The sequence below is a fragment of the Micropterus salmoides genome, unplaced genomic scaffold (assembly GCF_014851395.1).
Source record: "Micropterus salmoides isolate LMB-PRFRI ecotype aquatic unplaced genomic scaffold, ASM1485139v1 Ms_hic_scaffold_10, whole genome shotgun sequence".
NCBI lineage: Eukaryota > Metazoa > Chordata > Actinopteri > Centrarchiformes > Centrarchidae > Micropterus > Micropterus salmoides.
In genome coordinates, this window is record NW_024040041.1 from 5071132 (window position 1) to 5092811 (window position 21680).

At 40.6% G+C, this 21680-nt stretch overlaps 1 protein-coding gene across 1 annotated transcript; it reads right to left on the minus strand.

Moving 5' to 3' along the window:
• Window positions 1–279: 279 nt before the first annotated feature.
• Window positions 280–20410, minus strand: LOC119896425 (monocarboxylate transporter 4-like). Its single transcript, XM_038709857.1, has 7 exons — window positions 20276–20410; window positions 14083–14204; window positions 13417–13680; window positions 12883–13026; window positions 8984–9603; window positions 8725–8905; window positions 280–4416 (listed from the first exon to the last, which is right to left on the minus strand). The coding sequence occupies exons 3-7, from the start codon at window positions 13637–13639 to the stop codon at window positions 3995–3997; spliced, it is 1590 nt and encodes a 529-aa protein (XP_038565785.1). The 5' UTR covers window positions 13640–13680; window positions 14083–14204; window positions 20276–20410; the 3' UTR covers window positions 280–3994.
• Window positions 20411–21680: the final 1270 nt, after the last annotated feature.

Here is a 21680-nt window from a genome sequence, read left to right on the forward strand (position 1 = left end):
TGCTTTTTAAAGTAAGTAACAATACAAATTAACAAATTACTGAAAAGTAGCTTTCTTTCATGAATAAACAACTGTGTTTGGTGGATTGGAAATTTTAACATGAATGCAGACCTCATGTTACATATTTGTTAGAGCCAAATGAACACAAGCTCATACCAGGAAGGGCTTGCTAATATTGCTCATTAGAGACACACAGGAAAGTGACTTGACTTCTGGTGATTTTCTTACACTCAAGACAATAACACAATAGGGTTAACACAGATTTTTTTTCTTGTAGAATATATTTGTTTTTTCACACAATGGATACAGATTTTTTTTTTTTTACAGAAAAACAAAAGGCTTAAATGAAATTCCAGTTCAGTCTGTTCTGACTGATATCGGTGACATTCAGTAGGAATTTGTGGTTAGAAGAGTGACAAAGTGACTTAACAGTGTGGCCCCATTTTAACAGTAACAGTTGACACTGAAATACAATTTAACATATTTGATATACATCTCAAATAGCATTGTGAATGCAGCTGCATGGCTAATGCATGTATTAGGCTCAGATGTGAGGTTTTCTGTTTCATTGTTAGACACATCTCTCAACCACTGGTTAAACGCACAAACTGTACATTCAAATCACAGTGAGTCACGTTTCCATAAGGGAGTACCAAAGAAAGAAAGAAAGAAGCGAGCATGGTGTTCAGCTCTATTAGAAAATACCAAATATAATATCTACTGACCAGTCATATAGATGAAAAAATAAACTAATGTTTTATCTAGCAGTTATTGTAGGTGGATTATGAAACAGACACAGCATTGTTTTCTGTTTCTTTGTTAAATGATAAAACACTGACAACATGGCTCCTCAGTGATACTTCACATGAAGTCCCACTCGCTCATCCATCGCCATGGATACTGACATATGAGTCACTCACCCAACTGTTGTGTTATATTATGTCCTGTTTTATGGGTTGATTTTGTGATAATTTTGTGTGGATTTGTATTTACGAGCAACTTCTTTTAATTACACATCGTCTTTTGATCCATTGTTAATATACAAATATTGATTAGTCCAGTTTTATACATACACAATGTGGAATGACACCATGTAAGTATGTTAAAGGGAGCCTGCTATCAGGACAGACTACTAAAACTTGATGCATTGCTCTTAGTATCAGTTATTGTCAACTGATGTATCCCACTCATAATTCCAGTAATGAAAATAAAGGTTTTATTTAATGACAATTCCGTTGTTTTACAACATGGGCCTTTCCCTCATATTTTGAGCCATTATTCCATCATTCATTGGTTCTGAATACATTTTATTCTGCAACTTACATGACACTGAAAAACAACCCAAGTTGTAAACAAACAAAATTTACCTTTAATATTATTTTGCACTGAAACACACACAAACAGTACAGACAACACAAAACGTGTAGACAACATGAGTTTGAGGAAAAGGTAAGGTGTTATTCAGTTTAGGGATGTTACCTCAAAGTCTATTTTTGCCCCACTAGCAGCAAGCCATGTCTGTCGGCCTGTCCTTTGGTTCTTCACAGGATACTAAATCTCTACTGCTTGATCTTTGCAACTCTTGGACCACAGTGTGAACTTTGTGTTTTTTGGTGGCAAATACAAACTGTCACCTCACATTAGCTCAGCAGTTAGGCACAGTCACACACATAGAGTTCAGAGTGCTTTTCAAAGTCTGTTGAGTGAAAGTGAAGCACGACAAATCTAGCTTTGGTAAAATAGCTATAAATATCTCATGGAACACGGTGATGAAGACCATAACAAAGACATGGAGAACATTTGGGCCCTACTTATAATCCATGGAAAAATCACAAAGCTATCACAAGACCAGTAACAATCTCAAACAACTGCAACACTGACACTCCATACATGTAGCAACCATTAGCGACCATTTAATACTGACAAAACAGAAACCATTTCTCACTTAAACATCAAACCTGCCTTAACTGTGAGAGCACACCATACGGGAAGATGTAATTGATATTTGGATGACACCAGGTAGAGAGGGGATTACAAGCCTTTCAAGCTTTTTCACAGCAAACACTAAACATTTTATGCATTAATAATAATAATTAATAATTCTAAGATGTTCTAACTTTTATAACACATAATAAAAAAGCAGCATTTTCTTTTTTAAAGTATGGCAGCCCTAACCAGCCATCGATTCAAAAGTTTTTTAACTCCGTTTTACCGTGATAATGGTATAATTTTCTTGTGATCTCGAGATAACAAAACAGTAGTTTAACATAGTGGTTTAGTGGTAATTTAAGGGTGAATTTTAGTGTCACTGGTTAGCTCAGTTAGTAGAGCACCGGAGTCATACTCTTCGATGACTTCTAGTTGTGGGTTTGATCTTCACTGGATGGCAATTTTTTGTCTTTTTTCCCCCCATAATCTTCCTCAACAAAGAGACTGTTTCACATGCTTGCAATAAAGTGTCCACTGAACTGTGTGAATCCTGGGGATTTGTCCACATCCAAAAACCTATGGACATTTCCCCATCATTCCCAGGCAGAGGAAATTACTGTGCTTCTCATTCAGGGGAATCCATTTAACGTTACACATTTCCTGACGGCTATGTCGGTACCTCTGAAATAGCCGTCGGGAAATGTGTGATTGGATTCCCTTCATAACAACTTTGTTGAAGAGGATAATAAAAAACACACAAAAGAAGAAAAGTATAGTTATTAAGAGCGAGAGTTAAACTTACAACCCTTGGAAGTCCTGCCTGCACTTTACCCACTGAGCTAACCAGTCACACTGAAAGGTACTCTGAAATTATCCTAAAGAAACACACCGGCTGACTCTTGTATTCAGCTATGGTTTATCTCGAGATCACAAGAAAATTATCACGTTATCACAGGAAAACGGAGTAAAAAAATATTTGAATGGATGGCGGCTTAGGGCTTCCGTACTAAGGGATACAGCTGGCATGATTCTATATTGATTGGTAACAAATTCAATGTAAAGACCAAAAAAAAAACCAATGTGTTAGTCCATCTCTCAATATTTTTGGATTCCCCCAAATTTTCTTTGGCCCTCAGCCTCAAGTCCATTTGTTCCAAAGCAATCCATGCAAATCCTTTACGTTCAATACCTCAAAGTTTTAGTGAACTTCTGTTGGTCAACAGCAAACAATTTTGACCTGTGCTGAGAGCCAGAGCACGCTATCATCGCTCATTAACCATGGTGCACCATCCACTTTTATTTAATGCTGACCCTCCTCTGCTGGAGTATAACCTGCTTCAACAGAGGCATGGTTTGCTTATTCACAGTTAGCATGCTAACTACGTCAGACAGCTACTGTGACTGACTTGTGCTAGCATGTTCCTGGCTATAGTGCGTTTGTGGTTAGCCACTACATCACCAAGGTTTTAGCACTATATTTTTTCCGCAAACATGCTTAACTATGTTGTTGTCTATTTTTTTATTGTATTATTTATTTAACATGGACAGTGCATTATACATTTATTGAACCAGATCTAACTACAAGCTAATTTCCATCTGTAGTTAAGGTCTTTTTATGGAATTTCTTGACACTACAAATATAGAATATCATCCAAACTATCCCTTACCTGGATTTGCTGGTGGCTACATCAAAATAAATCTTTTGGTATAAACTGTATACACAAGGCAGTGCTGTAACTGAGTTCTTTATATTATATATATATATATATGTATATATATATATATATATATATATATATATATTATACTATTCACCACCTCAGCTTAAAACATCTAGTGATAAAATATGGCTATTACTATTTCACATGGCAGTGACACCAAAAAGCACCCTGCAAAGGAAAGAAATGAAAATCCGGATTAAACACTGAATGATGAGGAAAGCAGACGGTGCTCATTAGAACACTTGTAATACACTTCATCCTGCCTTTGGGTTATATAAAAAAAGAAAAGAAAGAAGCAATGAGTATAACCTGCAAGCCTAATTTCGTTCAGTGTCCATCCCTGCTCACAGGCATGTTTCAGAGCTGACAGCCGTGTCCCCATTTTGTTGTGGCTCTTTCAAGAACCTTTGCACTTTCTCTGAGTCCACTGGTACACTCTCTGGTCTGGCCTCCTCTACTGTCTCCTTGTCTGTTTCCTCCTTCTCCTCCTCCTTTAACTCTGGTATCACCTCGTTCTTTGTCTCCTTCTCTTTCTCCTCTCTTGCCCCTTTCCCATCCTCATCATTCATCACTGCAGGTTTGCCGCACACCTCGGTCATGGCGTCGTCTGTCACCGTGATGTTTTCAAGCTTGTCTGCTGGCTCTGAGGGCTTCTTTGTGATAAACAGGAAGTTACAAGTAGCCAGAACCACAGCTGAGAGGACCACCTCGCTTCCTGCCAGCAGGAAGACATACATGTAGTTCTTGGTGGCATCAAGAAGCCGGCCTGAGACAGAAGACAGAGAAACAGGGAAACAGATGAGAGAATTAAATGGGCAAAACACACAGAGATAATGCTAGCTTACACACTCTGTCTGTGATATCATACTGCCTACAGTACTTACAGCAGATTTGTCAAATGTCTGTCCATGTTTACCAGCAATGCCCTAACTGTAATTATTTCAAGGGGAGAGGAAAATACAGCAAGTCGCAGGGATTTTGCTACGTTAATTTAACATCATCTTTTTTTGTAGCACACTGTCTATGGAAATTTAGTGGTGAGTCCCCCAATGCTTTTGCATTACGAATATTAGCCTACTCCACTACAGACAGTAGGGGGCAGCAGAGTGCTTGTCTGCTGCCGGTGTGACACCAAAATGTGTGACCTATCAGATTCTGTTACCCAAATGGCAAGTTAAGCGCCAGAGGCTTTGTTGACGATGTGAAGCGGTTGCAGTTTGGTTGGGTTTAGGCACCAAAAGTACTGGGTTATGATTAGGAAAACATCGTCGTTTGGATGTAGTCACAGAATCTGATAGGTCACAGATTTTGGTGTTACACCTGTTGGAGACTGTTTTGATGTTTTAGATAAGCTGCTTGCCTTTGGTGTGGGAGACCTGTGTTCAGTTCCCACTGTGAGACATCCACCATTGTGTCCCTGAGTAAGACACTTAACCCCTAGTTGCTCCAGAGGCGTGCGACCTCTGACATGTATAGCAGTTGTAAGTCGCTTTGGATAAGCGTCGGCTAAATGAATAAATCTTAATGTAGTCAGATACATGTTGTTAAGTGTATGTAATTAGTTGAAAATGAGTATTGTGCAAAAAATACTTTATTGATTGACTTAAATGATTGTATTTATTAAATAAATTCTGGCAAGAGCGTCAAGACCAACGGCAGCAAGTTTCCTGTGTTTGTCATTTCACCTGTTTCACAGGTTTTATTATCTGTCCACACGCCCAGTGCCTGGGGCCTGTAACACTATTGAGCAATCCAATACTGTAAATATAGACAGATATTTTTAATAATGTAAATTTAACACAGCCACAGGGAATTTAACTGCCATTGACTAAGAATAGAAAAACATAGTGTCCTGGAATATGATTCTCCATCTGCATGTAAGTGAATGTCCTACGGCATCCTTCAGAGATATTTGCACGGCTGTTTTCTTTCATACTTTGAGGCTCTGTTTGCTTCTGGCTTCAGTGGCCTAGATGTTAATTTAAAGTTGTGTACACAATGTGAAAGTACTTGAAATATGAGTCGTCACTTCAAAGTCGTCAAATTGGCAACCACTGACAATAAGAAGTGTGGATGCTTTTGATGCTGTATTAGTGTTAAAGGGAGAGTAAGTGATTAAGTAATTCAATACACATTTTGTTAAAATTAGCAAATATTTCCTTCAGAGAATATTTTAAAGAGATCTTCATCTTGATCCTCTTTGTCAGCATGGTATTGCAAAATTGCCATGACTACCTAGGTTTGTTTTCGGTGTCCTATTTCAAACTGTCCTCTGTCCACCTTCTACACAAATTGATCTGTGAGCAGCTGGGGAGGGATCAATAATGCCCAAAGATCCAGAAAGGCTACCTCCCCTGAGGATGGGACATAATCAATTTCTGGGGTGAGAAGAGATTGCTTGTGGAATCGCGGGGGTGGAAACTGTATGATCCAGCACAACCACTGGAAGAGGTGGATGCAATATTGGAAACCACAGGAAGATAAATCTAAACAGGAATATATATTTTAACATATGGACAAGTTAAATGAGGAATAACATGAATAAAAGTAATGCCTAAGAGATTGAAGAATCTCAGATTCACTGCAAAAAAAACTATCATGGTAAAACCTTTAACTGGACAAAACTACTCTGCATTGCATCCATGGGGTGTTCTTGTTCTAATCAATTCTCTGGACAGGGTATATTTATCTCCCAGGTGTTAAGGTCTATTCCAGGTGCTGTGAGCAACCAGAAGAGCCCTAAAAGTCAAAGTTGGAATAGAATGGATACCTCAAAGTGCCAACTGGCACCAGTGACCGGCCACAAGCAGGCGAAAGGCTATGGCCAAAGAGCAGCTGGAGCTTTTTCTTCCTCCTAATAACTGGGTCAGGCCAGGGTATTCCCAGCGGCACTGACAAGTACGAGGGCTCTCATGCTGAGCTCATCAAAATTGCCATAGACCGGTTGCCACATATGTAAAAGGCTATCCGCAGAATGGACGGGGTCAGACCTTTGACCTAATGTTGGAACCTTAGACTTTCGTGCTCAACAACAAGTAAGGTTGCATACCATACAAACAAATGGAGAGACAAACAGCCCCAATCACAAGTAGAAAGGACAATGTTGAAAGGAGAAGGCAAACAGAAAAATTCAGAAAAGACTGATAGACATGTTCTTCCACTTCTCCTCAGGAAAAAAGGGGATAACAATCCTGTGGTTTTAAATGTCCAAGCCAGAAAAGATGAATGACTGTTGTGTTGCACATTTAATGTTCTACTCTGCAAGTAAATGGTGGTAATCGACCCATGATACAAACTGGATGATAAAGTACAACTTTCTGTAAATTGTGTCATGTTGATTACCATAGTAAGATGATTATTTTCTGTGTTTTGCTTCTTTTCACCTTTAACCATGATAGCAATTAAGGCTGAAGCATCAGTGCGGAACAAACACCTATCTTCTGCAACTATCTATCTACAAACAAATACAGCCATTAGCCTAATGACTGACGATGCACATGAACATAATGTAATCAAGCTCTGGCAAAAGATTCCAAGATTAAAGCACTCTCCAATGTTTAATTTAATTCACCTTAGCAGATCGGGAAATGTTTGACGGGTAAGATTTGTTTCTTTCATGAAACAAAAGAAGGTTGAGTTTGTTTACAGGACACCGCCCATCCCACAAATTCCACTCCCTCTGTCTCAGAGACTTAAACCATAGTAGCCTTTGCCTGGTTACTGCGAACATCTTATAAATTTTCCGTGGATTCAACTACAAAACAGTTGCAGAACAAGAACAGACCGCAGTTGCAGAAGATATGGTGAAAGAAGAGAGTAATACAGACGAAGAAACATACCAGGTTTTTTTTTTTTTGCATTGACTGACAACGAGCTGGGACTGTTACTGAAAGCAACACGGGAGTACAGAGAGACTGTGGCTCTGGAAAACAGACTCGGAGTCGTCGCGATGTTAATACTGCGACATGCATAGTACAAGTTTTATTTACACAGCACAAAATATTTTTATAAAAATACCGAAACAAATACTCTGTCAGTAGCATTGTGTTTTTGCTTTGCATGACTGATAAGACTGAATCAGAAAACCAAATGTGAGTGTCCGTGTCATTGTTTCATAAAGTCCTCCGTTTTTGCCCACGGGGTCAGCGGCGTTTACAAATTTTCGGATTTGCCATTTTAATCTGGACGGGAGGCGGAAACATAGCAAAAGTCTGTTTTAATCCGAAAAAAAGAGAGAGAGGCAGATGCTGATTGATCAGTCTCTCTCTGCCTGAGATGAGCACGGCCGCGATAGTTTCCCATGATCGCTCTTGCTTGTTGTTCCGCTTCTCTGATTGCGGCTCAACTCTCATTGTAAATGATTAAATGGGCGCATCAATCTGAGCTGAGCTAAAGTAAGGTGATGGCCAGTAACTTCTCAAAACAGTAGCCTAAGTCAGACACTTACAGACAGACTGACTTAGGCTATGTAGAAAGCGTTGCAACTGGCTTGAATGACACACAACATGTCATTTGTCAGTGTGTTGATTTTAACCAGTAACCAACAGAATCTTCACAAATGTAGAGAGGGGTGAATAATTACTAATTTAGTGAAACTCTAGGGTCTGGGAAGGATAAAAAGACACGACACGGGGAGAACATGCAAACTCCACACAGAAAGGCCGGGGAAACCGGGGTAAGTAACCACTTACCACTTAGTAACCACTGCATCACCGCCCCCCCCCCCCCCCAGACAGGAAGTATTCCTCTAATTTGCCAAAAATTGCATGTGTTCACACGTTATAAGCTGGCCCTGTATCTTCTCGGCTCATGAAACCATGCTGTGTAAGTCTTCATCAGTCTCTAAACTTCTTCATCACACCTTTATTTTTGGTTGCCATACATCACGAAGGTGGGCTGAAGTGTTAAATCGTTCCCCTAGAGGTAACAACAATCAATTTATCCAGGCCTACCTGTGCTGTGACAATATTAAGAGAACAGCTCAATTGTATGTACTACTGTCAGCAAAAATGTTTAAAATAAATCGGGTACTTTAGTCTAACATGTTCATGTTGGAGTTTTTGTGCTTACTGACCTGCACCAGGTGGCCCCACCAGCACAGCAATGGCCTCCATGAGCAGGACCAGGCCTATGGCACTGGAGAACTTCTCAGTACCAACTATTGCCATGAGAACTTCAAACTGCAGCGCACCCACCATGCCGTACGATATGCCAAAGAAGATGCAGAAGACCACCAGCGAGACATAGTCCTTGGCCTGGGAACAAATATGAAATGCATTGTGAGCTAAACATGTTTAGGTTTCACATCAGTGGACGAGCGAGCATTAACCTACCTGTGATCCGATCAGGTCCGTGACTCCATTGAAGATCATAGCAAAGCTGAAGAGGTAGACGCAGCGAGGCCGAACCCATTTCAGTCCGGCAATCACGCCACACGTAGGCCGTGCAAAAATGTCAATGAAGCCCAGGATAGTGAGCAGCAGAGCCGATTTGGTGTCCTCATTCCCCAGCTCCTTAGCGTAGCTCACAACAAACACTGGAGGCACAAACAGCCCCAGCACCATGATGGATGCCGACACAGTGTAGATGACAAACCCACAATCTTTGAACACAGAGAAGTCCAGCAGTTTGGCTTTGGGCTTCTTCTTCTTTTCTGCCTCCTCTGTTCCTTCATTGTTTTCCTGCTCCTGTTCCTTAGACTTCAGCGTCTTGGGGGCGACCAGAGGCCTCATGAGGGCCCCACACACACAACAGTTGAGTAGAATGCCACCCAAGATGAGGAAGCCCCCCCTCCATCCGTACTGGTACTGGAGGACCTGGCCCAGTGGTGAGAGGCAGCACAGGGCCACAGGGCTTCCTGCTGCTGATAGCCCATTGGCCAGAGGACGCTTCTCGCTGAAGTAGCGGTTGAGCATAATCAGAGACGGCTGGAAGTTCAGGGCTAACCCCAAACCTGTAGCAAAGGAAAGGAAGCCTTTTATATTATTTTACATTCTTTACTTTTTTTGTTGTTTTTTAAGGATTTGTAAGTTCACCAAAAAGAAGACGTCAGCCTTTCTCTAATGAGTTTATAGTAAACACCAGTGTGGTTTGCTTTGATTGCTTTTTTTAAGGGGTAACAACACCCTCAAATTCTGCTGGAACTTTCATCTCCCAGCATATTTTAAAAATGCAATAGGGGAGCCAGAGGGCAACAACTGTAGGAGGCATGGCTACATAGTGTGACATAAAAGGTCAGGGGATACAGGGGAGCAGGGGCATAGCTCAAAACCCTGGAGCAAAACCTTTGACAGTGGTGAATGCCACCAGCAGAAAATGTTTCTTCTTCAGAAACTGATTTAGCCGCTTGACATGTTGCATTAATAAGCAGCATCTTGTGCTGCTGAACCAGTAATATTAGCTTATGTAACTACTTGTATGTAGTACTTATGGGCTAAATTCGTCTACAGTCCCACTGATAATCAACAGCAGCAGCAGCAGCTGGGACACACCACAAACACAAGCAGGCCAGCACGTCACCATTTACAGGTGCTGGTCATATAATTAGAATATCATCAAAAAGTTGATTTATTTCAGTAATTCCATTCAAAATGTGAAACTTGGATATTATATTTATTCATTACACACAGACTGATATTTCAAATGTTTATTTCATTTAATTATGACGATTAAAACTGACAACTAATGAAAACCCCAAATTCAGTATCTTCAAAAATTTGAATATTACTTAAGACCAATACAAAAAAAGATTTTTAGAAATGTTGGCCAACTGAAAAGTATGAACATGAAAAGTATGAGCATGTACAGCACTCAATACTTAGTTGGGGCTCCTTTTGCCTGAATTACTGCAGCAATGCGGCGTGGCATGGAGTCGATCAGTCTGTGGCACTGCTCAGGTGTTATGAGAGCCCAGGTTGCTCTGATAGTGGCCTTCAGTTCTTCTGCATTGTTGGGTCTGGCGTATCTTCACAATACCACATAGATTTTCTATAGGGTTAAGGTCAGGCCAGTTTGCTGGCCAATTAAGAACAGGGATACCATGGTCTTTAAACCAGGTACTGGTAGCTTTGGCACTGTGTGCAGGTGCCAAGTCCTGTTGGAAAATGAAATCTGCATCCTCATAAAGTTGGTCAGCAGCAGGAAGCATGAAGTGCTCTAAAACTTCCTGGTAGACGGCTGCGTTGACCTTGGCCCTCAGAAAACACAGTGGACCAACACCAGCAGATGACATGGTACCCCAAACCATCACTGACTGTGGAAACTTTACACTGGACTTCAAGCAACGTGGATTCTCTGCCTCTCCTCTCTTCCTCCAGACTCTGGGACCTTGATTTCCAAAGGAAATGCAAAATTTACTTTCATCAGAGAACATAACTTTGGACCACTCAGCAGCAGTCCAGTCCTTTTTGTCTTTAGCCCAGGCGAGACGCTTCTGACGCTGTGTCTTGTTCAAGAGTGGCTTGACACAAGGAATGCGACAGCTGAAACCCATGTCTTGCATACGTCTGTGCGTGGTGGTTCTTGAAGCACTGACTCCAGCTGCAGTCCACTCTTTGTGAATCTCCCCCACATTTTTGAATGGGTTTTGTTTCACAATCCTCTCCAGGGTGCGGTTATCCCTATTGCTTGTACACTTTTTTCTACCACATCTTTTCCTTCCCTTCGCCTCTCTATTAATGTGCTTGGACACAGAGCTCTGTGAACAGCCAGCCTCTTTAGCAATGACCTTTTGTGTCTTGCCCTCCTTGTGCAAGGTGTCAATGGTCGTCTTTTGGACAGCTGTCAAGTCAGCAGTCTTCCCCATGATTGTGTAGCCTACAGAACTAGACTGAGAGACCATTTAAAGGCCTTTGCAGGTGTTTTGAGTTAATTAGCTGATTAGAGTGTGGCACCAGGTGTCTTCAATATTGAACCTTTTCACAATATTCAAATTTTCTGAGATACTGATTTTGGGGTTTTCATTAGTTGTCAGTTATAATCATCGAAATTAAAAGATATGAACACTTGAAATATATCAGTCTGTGTGGAATGAATGTATACATTATACAAGTTTCACTTTTTGAATGGAATTACTGAAATCAATCAACTTTTTGATGATATTCTAATTATATGACCAGCACCTGTATAAAAAGGTATGTATTATCAAGGGCTGTGGATGTAACATTAACGCGACTTTGAGTCTTTCAAGTGGCTAAAGGTAGGACTTCAAGCAGGATTAATGATGAAAATTAGACTAAAATGTTTTTTAGTTTTAATATACATTTTCATCGAAAGACTAAAACTAAATCAGAATCTCCTGTCAAAATGAACATTATGGGTGCCCAAAGAAGATTAAAGTCAAGTCAACTGGACTTAGTTGAAGATTCCCTCATCCAAGAGACTTCTTCAGTTCTGACTGACTGGTAGGGAAACTCAGCTATTTAACCCCTGTGGGGTCATTTTCCTAGGATCTTAGATATGGCTGGTTAGTTAGTGTTCCTGGCTGTTGTAACGATCGTTATGGTCGTTAGAATCAACCTGAGTCTGAACGACCATCATTGGCATCTTCACCTGAGGCCAAGAGGTTAACATTTGCTAAATTTCCTGGGGAGTGATGAAATACAGCATTGTAAGTATAAGTGGTGGCGTAGATCCCCTCCTCTGTTCAGCAACAGCTTCTCGACCTAACTATGACCTTGATAACTGAGAACCTTTATAGACAACATTATGGGTGACAAAATCCACAAACCTCGCACCAAAGTTTTAAATATGAAACTCCCTCTGTTTGACTGTTTCCATGCAGAGCTGTGACTGCTGAACCTTTGTATATGTTTCAGCTAGTCTAATGAATGTATTTTTGTACATAAATAAATGTAGCAAAAAAATATTCCAATAATACTTATTTGAGAAAAGCATGTTGAGAGGCCCCGCGACCCTGTATGCAGGATAAGCGGTTGACAATGGATGGATGGATGGATGTTCAAAAAAATTTATCCTCCAAAATGTATCACATACTAAGACATACCCTAAAGTCTCTGCACATGTTCTTGCACATATTCTTTTACATTTTCATACCTTATCAATGTAACATCTTCATATTTATATAGTTTATGTTTATTGTTATGCACCAAGTCACCAAAGCAAAGTCTTTGTATGTGTAAATCCACTTGGCTGAGCCTAAGGTAGGTATAGGTCTTAGTTAGGAGAAATCAGATGTTACAATACTCTACTGGAAGGCGGGAAACTTTCAGACCTGTAATGACCCCGACAGTGAGGTAGATGTGGATGATGCTGGTGGAGAAAGAGCCCAGGATCATTCCCAGAGAGGCAAAGAGGCCGCCCACCATCATCACAGGACGACAGCCAAAGCGGTTCACCAGCACACTGCACAGTGGACCTGGAGAAAGTGAAACACACGCAGTCAGTCTAAGTGGTCTGGTACGTCAATAAGTATAAAATACAGCATGTAAATAAGACAGCTTTGCAGATTATGGCAGCTGGGATAAAGAAGTTGATGGTGATCCTCCCATCTGACTCTGGGTAAGGGAGCAAACAAGCATATTTCCCAGTCAGACTGTTCCTTAAGTATTTAAGTATCTTATTAAACATATAAGCAAGAGGACAGTCCATGTAAGGACAAAAGTTATATATTCAAATATATATTTCACATTAGCTTTATAATTGTAGTGTTTATTGCACGGTTGCCTTAAATTCTTCTGCTGTTTCTTGTGTCCGCTATGTGCTGTATGTGTATTTTGCTAAACGTACTGCACAAGCAGCAGCCTACCTGTGCCATAGAGCATGGCCAGCAGTATGGAGGAGATCCAGGCAGTGTCGCTGTATCCCACCCCAAACTCCCTGATCAGCTCTTTGAAAAAGACACTGACCGCTTTAGGAAAAGCGTAGGAGAAGCCTGTGATGACGAAACAGCCAGCCAGCACCGCCCAGCCCCACCCTCCATCTGGAGCCTTCACCCCCCCTGCACCTTCGTCCACCACCACGCCTCCCATGGTGCTCTAGGGCTGTGTTTTAATGGAGGCAGACAGAGAAGCTGGAGGAGAAATGAAAATGACAACAAGCAGTTGGATAGAGTTTCACTGTGAGTGCATCTAATTCAGTTCTGCACCATGACTGCTGGACATCAGCAATTAGACTGCTCCCAGGGTGGATATGTGTAGCATGTGTTGAAATTAGTATTATGATATTACCATTTTTAAATGAACTGTGATACAATTATCATTAACTGGAATTACCAGAAACTCTTAAAGCTTTAGCTCCATTTGAGCCACCCTTGCTGTTTTGTGCCCTTAAAGCTCATATGTGTAGATTATAAAATTACTATGGCACACCCTACTTGAATAATCAAAAAAGTCAAAAACATGGTTCAGGACAGATTTATCTGTGTGCAGGGACGCAGAGAGCTGAATGTTAACAGCGGGTGAGAAAGGCTTACACAGATTCCAACGTGCTGCCCTCAGATATCTTCATAGTGACACATGATGTGTAGCAGTCCTGCTGTCAAATACTGCTGATTGGCTGAGCGAGGGACGGAGATTGGACCACGACTAACAGGAACTGTAACAAAGAACCAAAACATGAAGGCAGTTCATTATTTTAAACATCAGAAAAACAATCAGTCTCTTCTCTGCTGCCGATAGATTTCCATTTCTTTAATTCCTATATTATATATATTACATCCAAAGAGACTAGACTTTTCTTGGAACAACTGACCCTTTCGCTAAGCCCTGTCGCACCTTAGTTTCTCTCGATATGCCCATCGAGCTTTCTGTTATCACATAATGTAAACTATGTAGTTCACAATGATAATAGTGTCAGACAGAAGTAGATAAAAGCTGCAGCTCATTTCCAGGATCCTATGTACTTGACAGCTATACTTATCATGCTACAAGATTGAGGCTAAAGCTAACGTCCCTGGCAAAAAGTCAGCATACTCGGCCATTGAGCCATAAAGACACAGCACTGTTCTTGTATTGTAGAGCAGAGCTAGTCCTGGTATTTTAAGTATGATTGGGAAAACTAGGAAAAGGAATCAGACTCTTACTATATTTACAACACAAATCTGTTTGGCTGCGAGCTCACATACTTGTGAGCAACCGTGCAGAGCCCAAAGGATACTAAAGGACAGTACCCACCCAGCCACAGCCTGTTCACCCTGCTGCCTTCTGGGAAGAGATATAGAAGTTTTTGCTGTCGCACCACCCGACTGCAGAGCAGCTTTTCCCCCCCAGCTATCAGACTCTTAAACTCTAGTTCATCCTCAGCATTGCTCCAGTGATGATAGTTTATTTCTGTTTACCATTTTTGTAATTCCTTCTGTATTAATGTCTATTGTCTGCAGAAGGGAGTTACAAACTCAATTTCATTATATAACCTGTTATATTGTGATAATAAATGTACCTACCTACTTGGGCAAGCAAGACAGATTACTGAACAATCAGTCTGGAATTTATTGCCTTGCTCAAGCACACTGACATGTGTGCCAGGTGGAGCCAAAGATAAAACCAGCTCCCCTACAATTAACAGCTGACACTTTTAACCCTATACAGATCTTAATGAATTCCCTTAACAAAAGTGTTTAAACAGTCTTAAATTAAAGCAGAAAGTCAGCACTTTAATCTCATAGCCATTGTTTCTTTGCAAATCAAACGTACAACAAAACAATTAACTAAAACCACAAACAATTTTAGGTAGGAAATTAGTCAAATTTAGAGATGTTATTTAATTCGAACACCTATACCCTGGTTCTATCATTTCCCCTCAATCACCCTTTGGCCCATCAGCCAAGAACCCCCCACATGCAGTTTCATGTGTATATGTATGTGCATATGAGTCCAAATGATGAAAAGGGTGGTGATCAGAACAGTTTTGTAGTACAGTTGTTCAAATCTTAAAGACCAAAGAGACACTTCTCTGTAATTATATTTCTCCAAATCAAAGCACTAAAGACACTGCTGTGTGGACAGTGAGGAAATGGCTAGTGGCCCCATCAGTTAATTTACAACCTCTTGTAGAGCCAAAGTAATGATTTGTGCGGTAGAAATGGAGGCTGGGCTCATGCCAAACCAGCCAGCAATCTAGTGTCTCCAGGAAACATGATCATTTAAAGCCTCATACTGACGGGAATGTGACGTGACAAGCCTAAAAAAACTACAGACCACCAGAGCATGTGTGTTTCAGTCAGTCCCTGGGAGCAATATGCTGCATTATTACACAGTCATGTGCAGCTTTGAAATGTCTCCTGAATTCATTATTGGGAATATTGTCTGGACTGTAATATCTGCTTTCATAAAATGCGTCCTCCGAGTGTCCTTGGATATCAGATAAAATCTTAAGGTTAGACTCTGTGCCAAAAGTGGATTGATGCTGCTTTGCTCATCAGCACACAACTCACTCTCTATTTTTGTTATTGCAGAGAGTAAGTCCTCACCTGTCCTCCTACCTCAATGTTAACTAGGGATGGGAATCGCTACTGGATACCTTTAGGGGAGAGCGGGGTGAGTTGAGCCAGTTTTTACCTGGGGTGTCTTTAAAGTGAGGACATTACAGTAATGTCTCCAACTAAAACATGTATATAAATATCTATATATAAGGATGTTTATTAGCTATATAAGGATGTGGTGCATCCCTGGGAATAATACATTTGGATCTAAAATAAACTGTTTTCAAAATTTGGCTTTCAAAAAAAGGGGACTGTTGGCTCAACTTGCCCCATGTGAGGGGTAAGTTGAGCCACATGGGGGTCGGGGACATCAGTGTCATTTCATCTTGCAAACTTAAACGCCAGGTCCCAACATTTAATTGCATTTAGATAGTGAAACATTGCAGCTATGTCTCCTAGTTGTTTCATATCAATGTATCGCTTTAAAGTCATCATGTCCCCCTGCCACCTTCCATTTTGTACCTCTCCCACTGCTCTGTCCAAATCCACAAGAGGAGTTGAAGCCTGTCTGTTTTCCATTTATAGAAGCATGACATGATGGTTTCTGGTCTAAAATGCATAATGTCACATCATTTTGGTGATGAATGCAATATAAAATTATAGTAAAATATCTGGCTCAACTTCCCCCAGATCTTTGGCTCAAATGAACTTCTCCCTGCCGTTTTTACAAAATTTCGCAGTTCAAGGGTAACGTCATGCTAACAGTATAGCCTCATATTGTAACTTCACACCTGTCTGTAATTGTTCAAACACAAGAATCAGGACTCCTTGAACATCACACAAAAATCACTTTGAACGGCAAAAAACAGTTTTTTGATCTTAAATGTGCTCATCACTTATTCCCTCTCTCCATCACAGGGTGAGTAAAATGATTAACTCTTCAAAAATGTGCGGTCACATGACCAATTTTGTCTATGTTTGCGGAGAAACAAGGGGTGGCTCAACTTCCCCACAGGCTCAAATCCCAACCCTCTCCCTTAAGGTATCGCCGAAACAGCCCAGTAGGCCTATCGAGTAGGCTGGAATCCAAACGTCTCCCGTCAAACCAGTCCTACGTCAATCGATACTTTTTGTAAGGGGCAAAAAATACTAATTGTTGGTTTTGCTTGCAGCCAAACCCGCAAGCAACACAACAAAAGAAAGAGAAAAGCACCCCTTTTTTCCTTATATGCCTGCAGCGTAAACTGTATAAAAAAGGCGTGCAGGCGCAGAGTCCATGCGTGATTTAAACAGCCGCTCACCTTCAGCTGCGGTCTCAGACACGTTCGTCACTGTTGCAAGTTTATCACCACAAGCTTGGCTTTCCTTTGGTTTCATCACATTTTTATGTGCTATTCACATCACTTGTCACTGATCGATCTGTGCGTTCCATCACATCAATTAAAGCTTTTGTGGTGCAGCAGCGATCAGCTGATTTTACTCACGGAGCCTCGGGCTGCAGCTGCTTCAGGTGTGGTTGGTGTGATCGGCCTCTGTTTGCTTCTTTAGAGTCTTTAGTGTAGTTAAGTGACACCTCAATTTTTGTGTGACTCACCAATAAAGGACATAGCACTCGTGTATCAAATAAATATCTGAAATTCGTTTCCCAACTTAGCCTATTTGGTGACTAAACTATTTCACTCCTTTCTCATTCAAATAAAGGGAAACCGGGTATGGTTGTAACACTTTTTGCTTCAGTAACTATAACTCACTGAATTTTTTAGCTAGAGTTCTCAATTTTTTATACAAAGTACCCACATATGTTCACTACAAATGGCACCAATTCAATCCTCTACAAGAATATCACAGACCTCATGAGTTGATGTCAAATGCAATGTGTTCCCTTGTTACAACCTACTCCACTACCAGGGTAGGTTTTAACACATGCTGGAGTAAGTTGTAACAATCACACAAAATAATCAAAAATAGATGTCACACTATATGATAAGCTTCCAAAACAGGTAGTTATATAAAAGAACAATGTTTCTCTCTTGCTGTTACAGACTTTGTCTGTTGACTCACGTGCATGCACAGTATGTGTATGTAAATTTATCTATAGAATAAACTTACTTAAAAGTATGCTTAATAAATACTACTACAATGTTCCTAATAAAAGAACATATCTGTACATACTTAGGTCTAACTAAAAAGAGGTGTGTGTCAATGTGTGTATATTCTTATTCAGAGTCACAGTCAGTGCTGGAAGTGGCCCGGTATTCACCGGTAAGTATACCAGCTCTTCTATATTTTACTCTTTGGCATACCGGGACTTTTTTTTGCGCACAGGCACTTCTCACAAGCTGCCCATATGCTTTTCTACCCTCTCCATCGGTGGAGGCCGAGTATGGAAAAGGTCGAGTGACGATTCACACGCCAACATGTGAACTACATGTGAATGGGAAGTACTGGTTACAGTGCTGACAAATGAACGCTGGTAACCCTGGAGTGCAGGCTTAGTGAGCCCAGACTGCAAAGGGCATTCTGTAAAATATTAAAATCAAAGAAAGTCCCTAGTTTTATGTAGAGGATGGTTGTAACACTTTTTTAAGAACTGTTACAACCCACCCCACCCCTGTCAGCCAGTGATTAGCTAGCTGTATTAGCATAGTGGTTTGAAATTAGAAAGGAAAAAATGCATCACATGTTGCCTTAGAAACTACATTTCAATCTAATATAAGTCAAACAATAGTAAGCAATAGTATAGATACTAAACAAAAAATAGTCTTGGTCAAAAAATTTACTTTCTTACCTCAAAATCATTTTTTTCTCTATATATTCTGAATGCACATCTTTCCAGACTTAATAACCACCATGCTAGGTCTTGGAGGAAGTAGGTAAATACTGAAATGATCACCTAACTCCTATCTTATCTCTTTTTGGTGAAATTGGTGTTGTTATAACTCTCCCCATGTTACAACCATACCCGGTCTCCCCTATAAATACATTTGCAAGCTGCAGTCTTTCCCCGTATAATAGGCTGCTGATACATTCCCAATACTTCCACGTAACAGTTATTTGAAACAAGAGAAAAATAAAATAGCCAACCTTGCTTGTCCATAACAACAATAAAAGTATTAATAGATCAACTACTATTGCTTCAGCAGGTGGTATTTTATGCAAGGTATCGAATGAAGGCCTACTCTACTGGTAGCCTATCAGTATCACTTTAAGGGTATAGGCCTACAGGTTTTGGCTACTGGTAGCCTATCTAAAATTTAAAACATACCCAACCTTAATGTTGACATTTTAAAACTTTTCACAGCTGAATTTGAAAACTCCAGGGGTGCATCATGGACTACTGAAAGATTCAACACATCCAAAAAGCAAGTAGGTCTATGCTATTTAATTATCATTTCAATTGTTGTTCAAATTTATAGCTCTTTATATCTGCAGTTCTTGAAGCCAAGTTTTTCTACTATCAGCATTTGTGACCCAGAAGGTGAATAAAGGCCTCCTGTATAATGACAGTTTACCCTACAACATAATGTTGTAGGCCTATGTTGTAACTTTATGCTGTGTGAAGTTAGCACAGACCTCTAGATGTGATTCATAGAATAAACAAAAGCCTACTGTATAATCAGATTAGTCAGGACATCACCTTTATAGCTGAGCTAATCAATATTTTTTCAACCCTGGATCAAATGATAATATGAAGGGGTTGCTCATGAAAAACCATGGAGAATTATCACCTGGATCAACAGTTCCCCTCTGCTCTATGGAGCTTTTTAGCTCTTTTAGCCTCTCATCAACCTCATGTCCAGCAACAGGCAGCTCTTTTCAGCAAGAAGGCTCAGAACATTTGTCTACTTTTTCACACTTTAGTTTTTCTCCATGACGCACTCTGGGAATATTGAGATTTATTTCACCCCTAAGAGAATTTTAATTTCAAAGTAAAGGGTTTTAAGTTTTAAAACAGCCAACCAAATTAAATTAAATCAGTAGACTTGTTGTGGGTGCAACTCCCCTGCATTGGGTGTGTCCTACATCACGAAGAGTCCGTGCAACCTGTTCTGTCTGGATGCCTCTGCATGTCACAACTCTGTCACGACATCGTGCATCACAAATGGCAACTCACGCGACACGACGGACATTACAAATAAAAATGTGCCTATTAATGTGTCACTGAGGCCGCGAGAGACGCTTTACTCCCACCAGCCCCACACTGACCTGCATTTTTCTAAGAAATAAGTGCGGATGATTCACTCACCGGCCGATGCTGCTGAGCTCTGTCCCTCCTCCAGCCTCCTGCCTCAGCACCGGAGCTGCGTTTCTCCCCGCACGTCCGCGTGCAGACCATCAGCAGGGCAGCGAGGGGCTGCTCAGGCTGCCGGGTCCTAACGCCTCCATTTCACTGGCCTCCCCCTGCAGTGACCAATGAGAACACCGCCTGCTCTGCTATTTTTGGCCTTTTTGTTTTATTATCAGTGCAGGGGAGACCGGGACTGGTTGGCACACTCTTTTACCTCTTAGGAAATTCTACAAAGATGTGCTTTTATAAAAAAGATTAATCGTTCAACAATTAAATGGAAGTTTTTAAATTAGCAAAGACCCCAGCTGCACAAGATGGGTTAAGCCCTTTATTTCTTAATTAACTATTTTTGCTTTTTGTTCTAAAACAGGTAGCTACTCCTGCAATTTAGTTTTGTACTTTCATAAATTGGATCCTATGCTTCCCATAATGCAACTTGACAATGTCTTTCAGTAGACCATCCCTGCTTGGTAAATACCCACATAGCCTATGTAGCCTATGTATATGTGCAAATAATAATTACAATAATATACACGTGACAAATAAACTTGATTGACTGATGTGGGCGGACTACACCCATAATTTGTGGGTTAATACAGGCTTTCTGTTCATTTGTAGTCTTCAAGGCCAAGCTGAGCTAAGCTTAATGACACCATGACATCATCGGGGGTATTCTCTTGAGTTGTCAAAGCTCCTCTAGAGCCACATAATCCATTACAGACTGAATACTACTCCTCATGGCTAGTGAACTAATCTTACAAGCAACTGTGCAGCTAGTTTTTTCTTTAGCTAGCCTTGAAAAAGAAGCTCATTAGGGAGCTAACCCTTCATTGTTTATGGTTGTTTCAAAAACACCTACTCCTATGAAAAACATATGAGATGAAAGTTTAATATCCATGGGATACGGGAGGGGCAGTGGGTGCGACGGTTTGCTTCATCCAGTTATCTCAAGTTAATTACCTCATTACCTCTAAATAACGAAGCTGTGATCTTGGAAAAGGCTGCTGGGATGACAAAAATGTATTGGAACCAGGTCTGCTCTGGGCTAGCCTGTAACTAACATTACCTTCTGTTCTGCGCTGGCAGGTAGCTTACAGTGAATTTATCAGAGCTTTTGACTGCTGTGTCTGAAAAAACAAAGTTGAAGAGAGGCATGACACTGAACCAAAACAGTGAGGTCTGTGGCTTTATCACTCCTCTCACATTAAATGTAGCTACTCAATTGCTCCATTGTTAAGATCAAAACATCAGCTCTACAAATATTTGACCAAATGATGGGTTTCGAAAAAAAAGATGCCAATAGAGCCTTCAAATCCAATTTTCACAATATTCTTTCTGCCTGAGGTCCTTGTGTGCACTTGGA

Excerpts from the sequence above, each read along its gene's own strand:
- LOC119896425 (XM_038709857.1), bottom strand. The coding sequence starts at position 13,639 with ATGGGAGGCGTGGTGGTGGACGAAGGTGCAGGGGGGGTGAAGGCTCCA. Across the intron at positions 8,906-8,983 it reads CGGACCTGATCGGATCACAG|GCCAAGGACTATGTCTCGCT; the intron begins GTAGGTTAATGC and ends ATTTGTTCCCAG. Across the intron at positions 4,417-8,724 it reads GGTGGGGCCACCTGGTGCAG|GCCGGCTTCTTGATGCCACC; the intron begins GTCAGTAAGCAC and ends CTTCTGTCTCAG.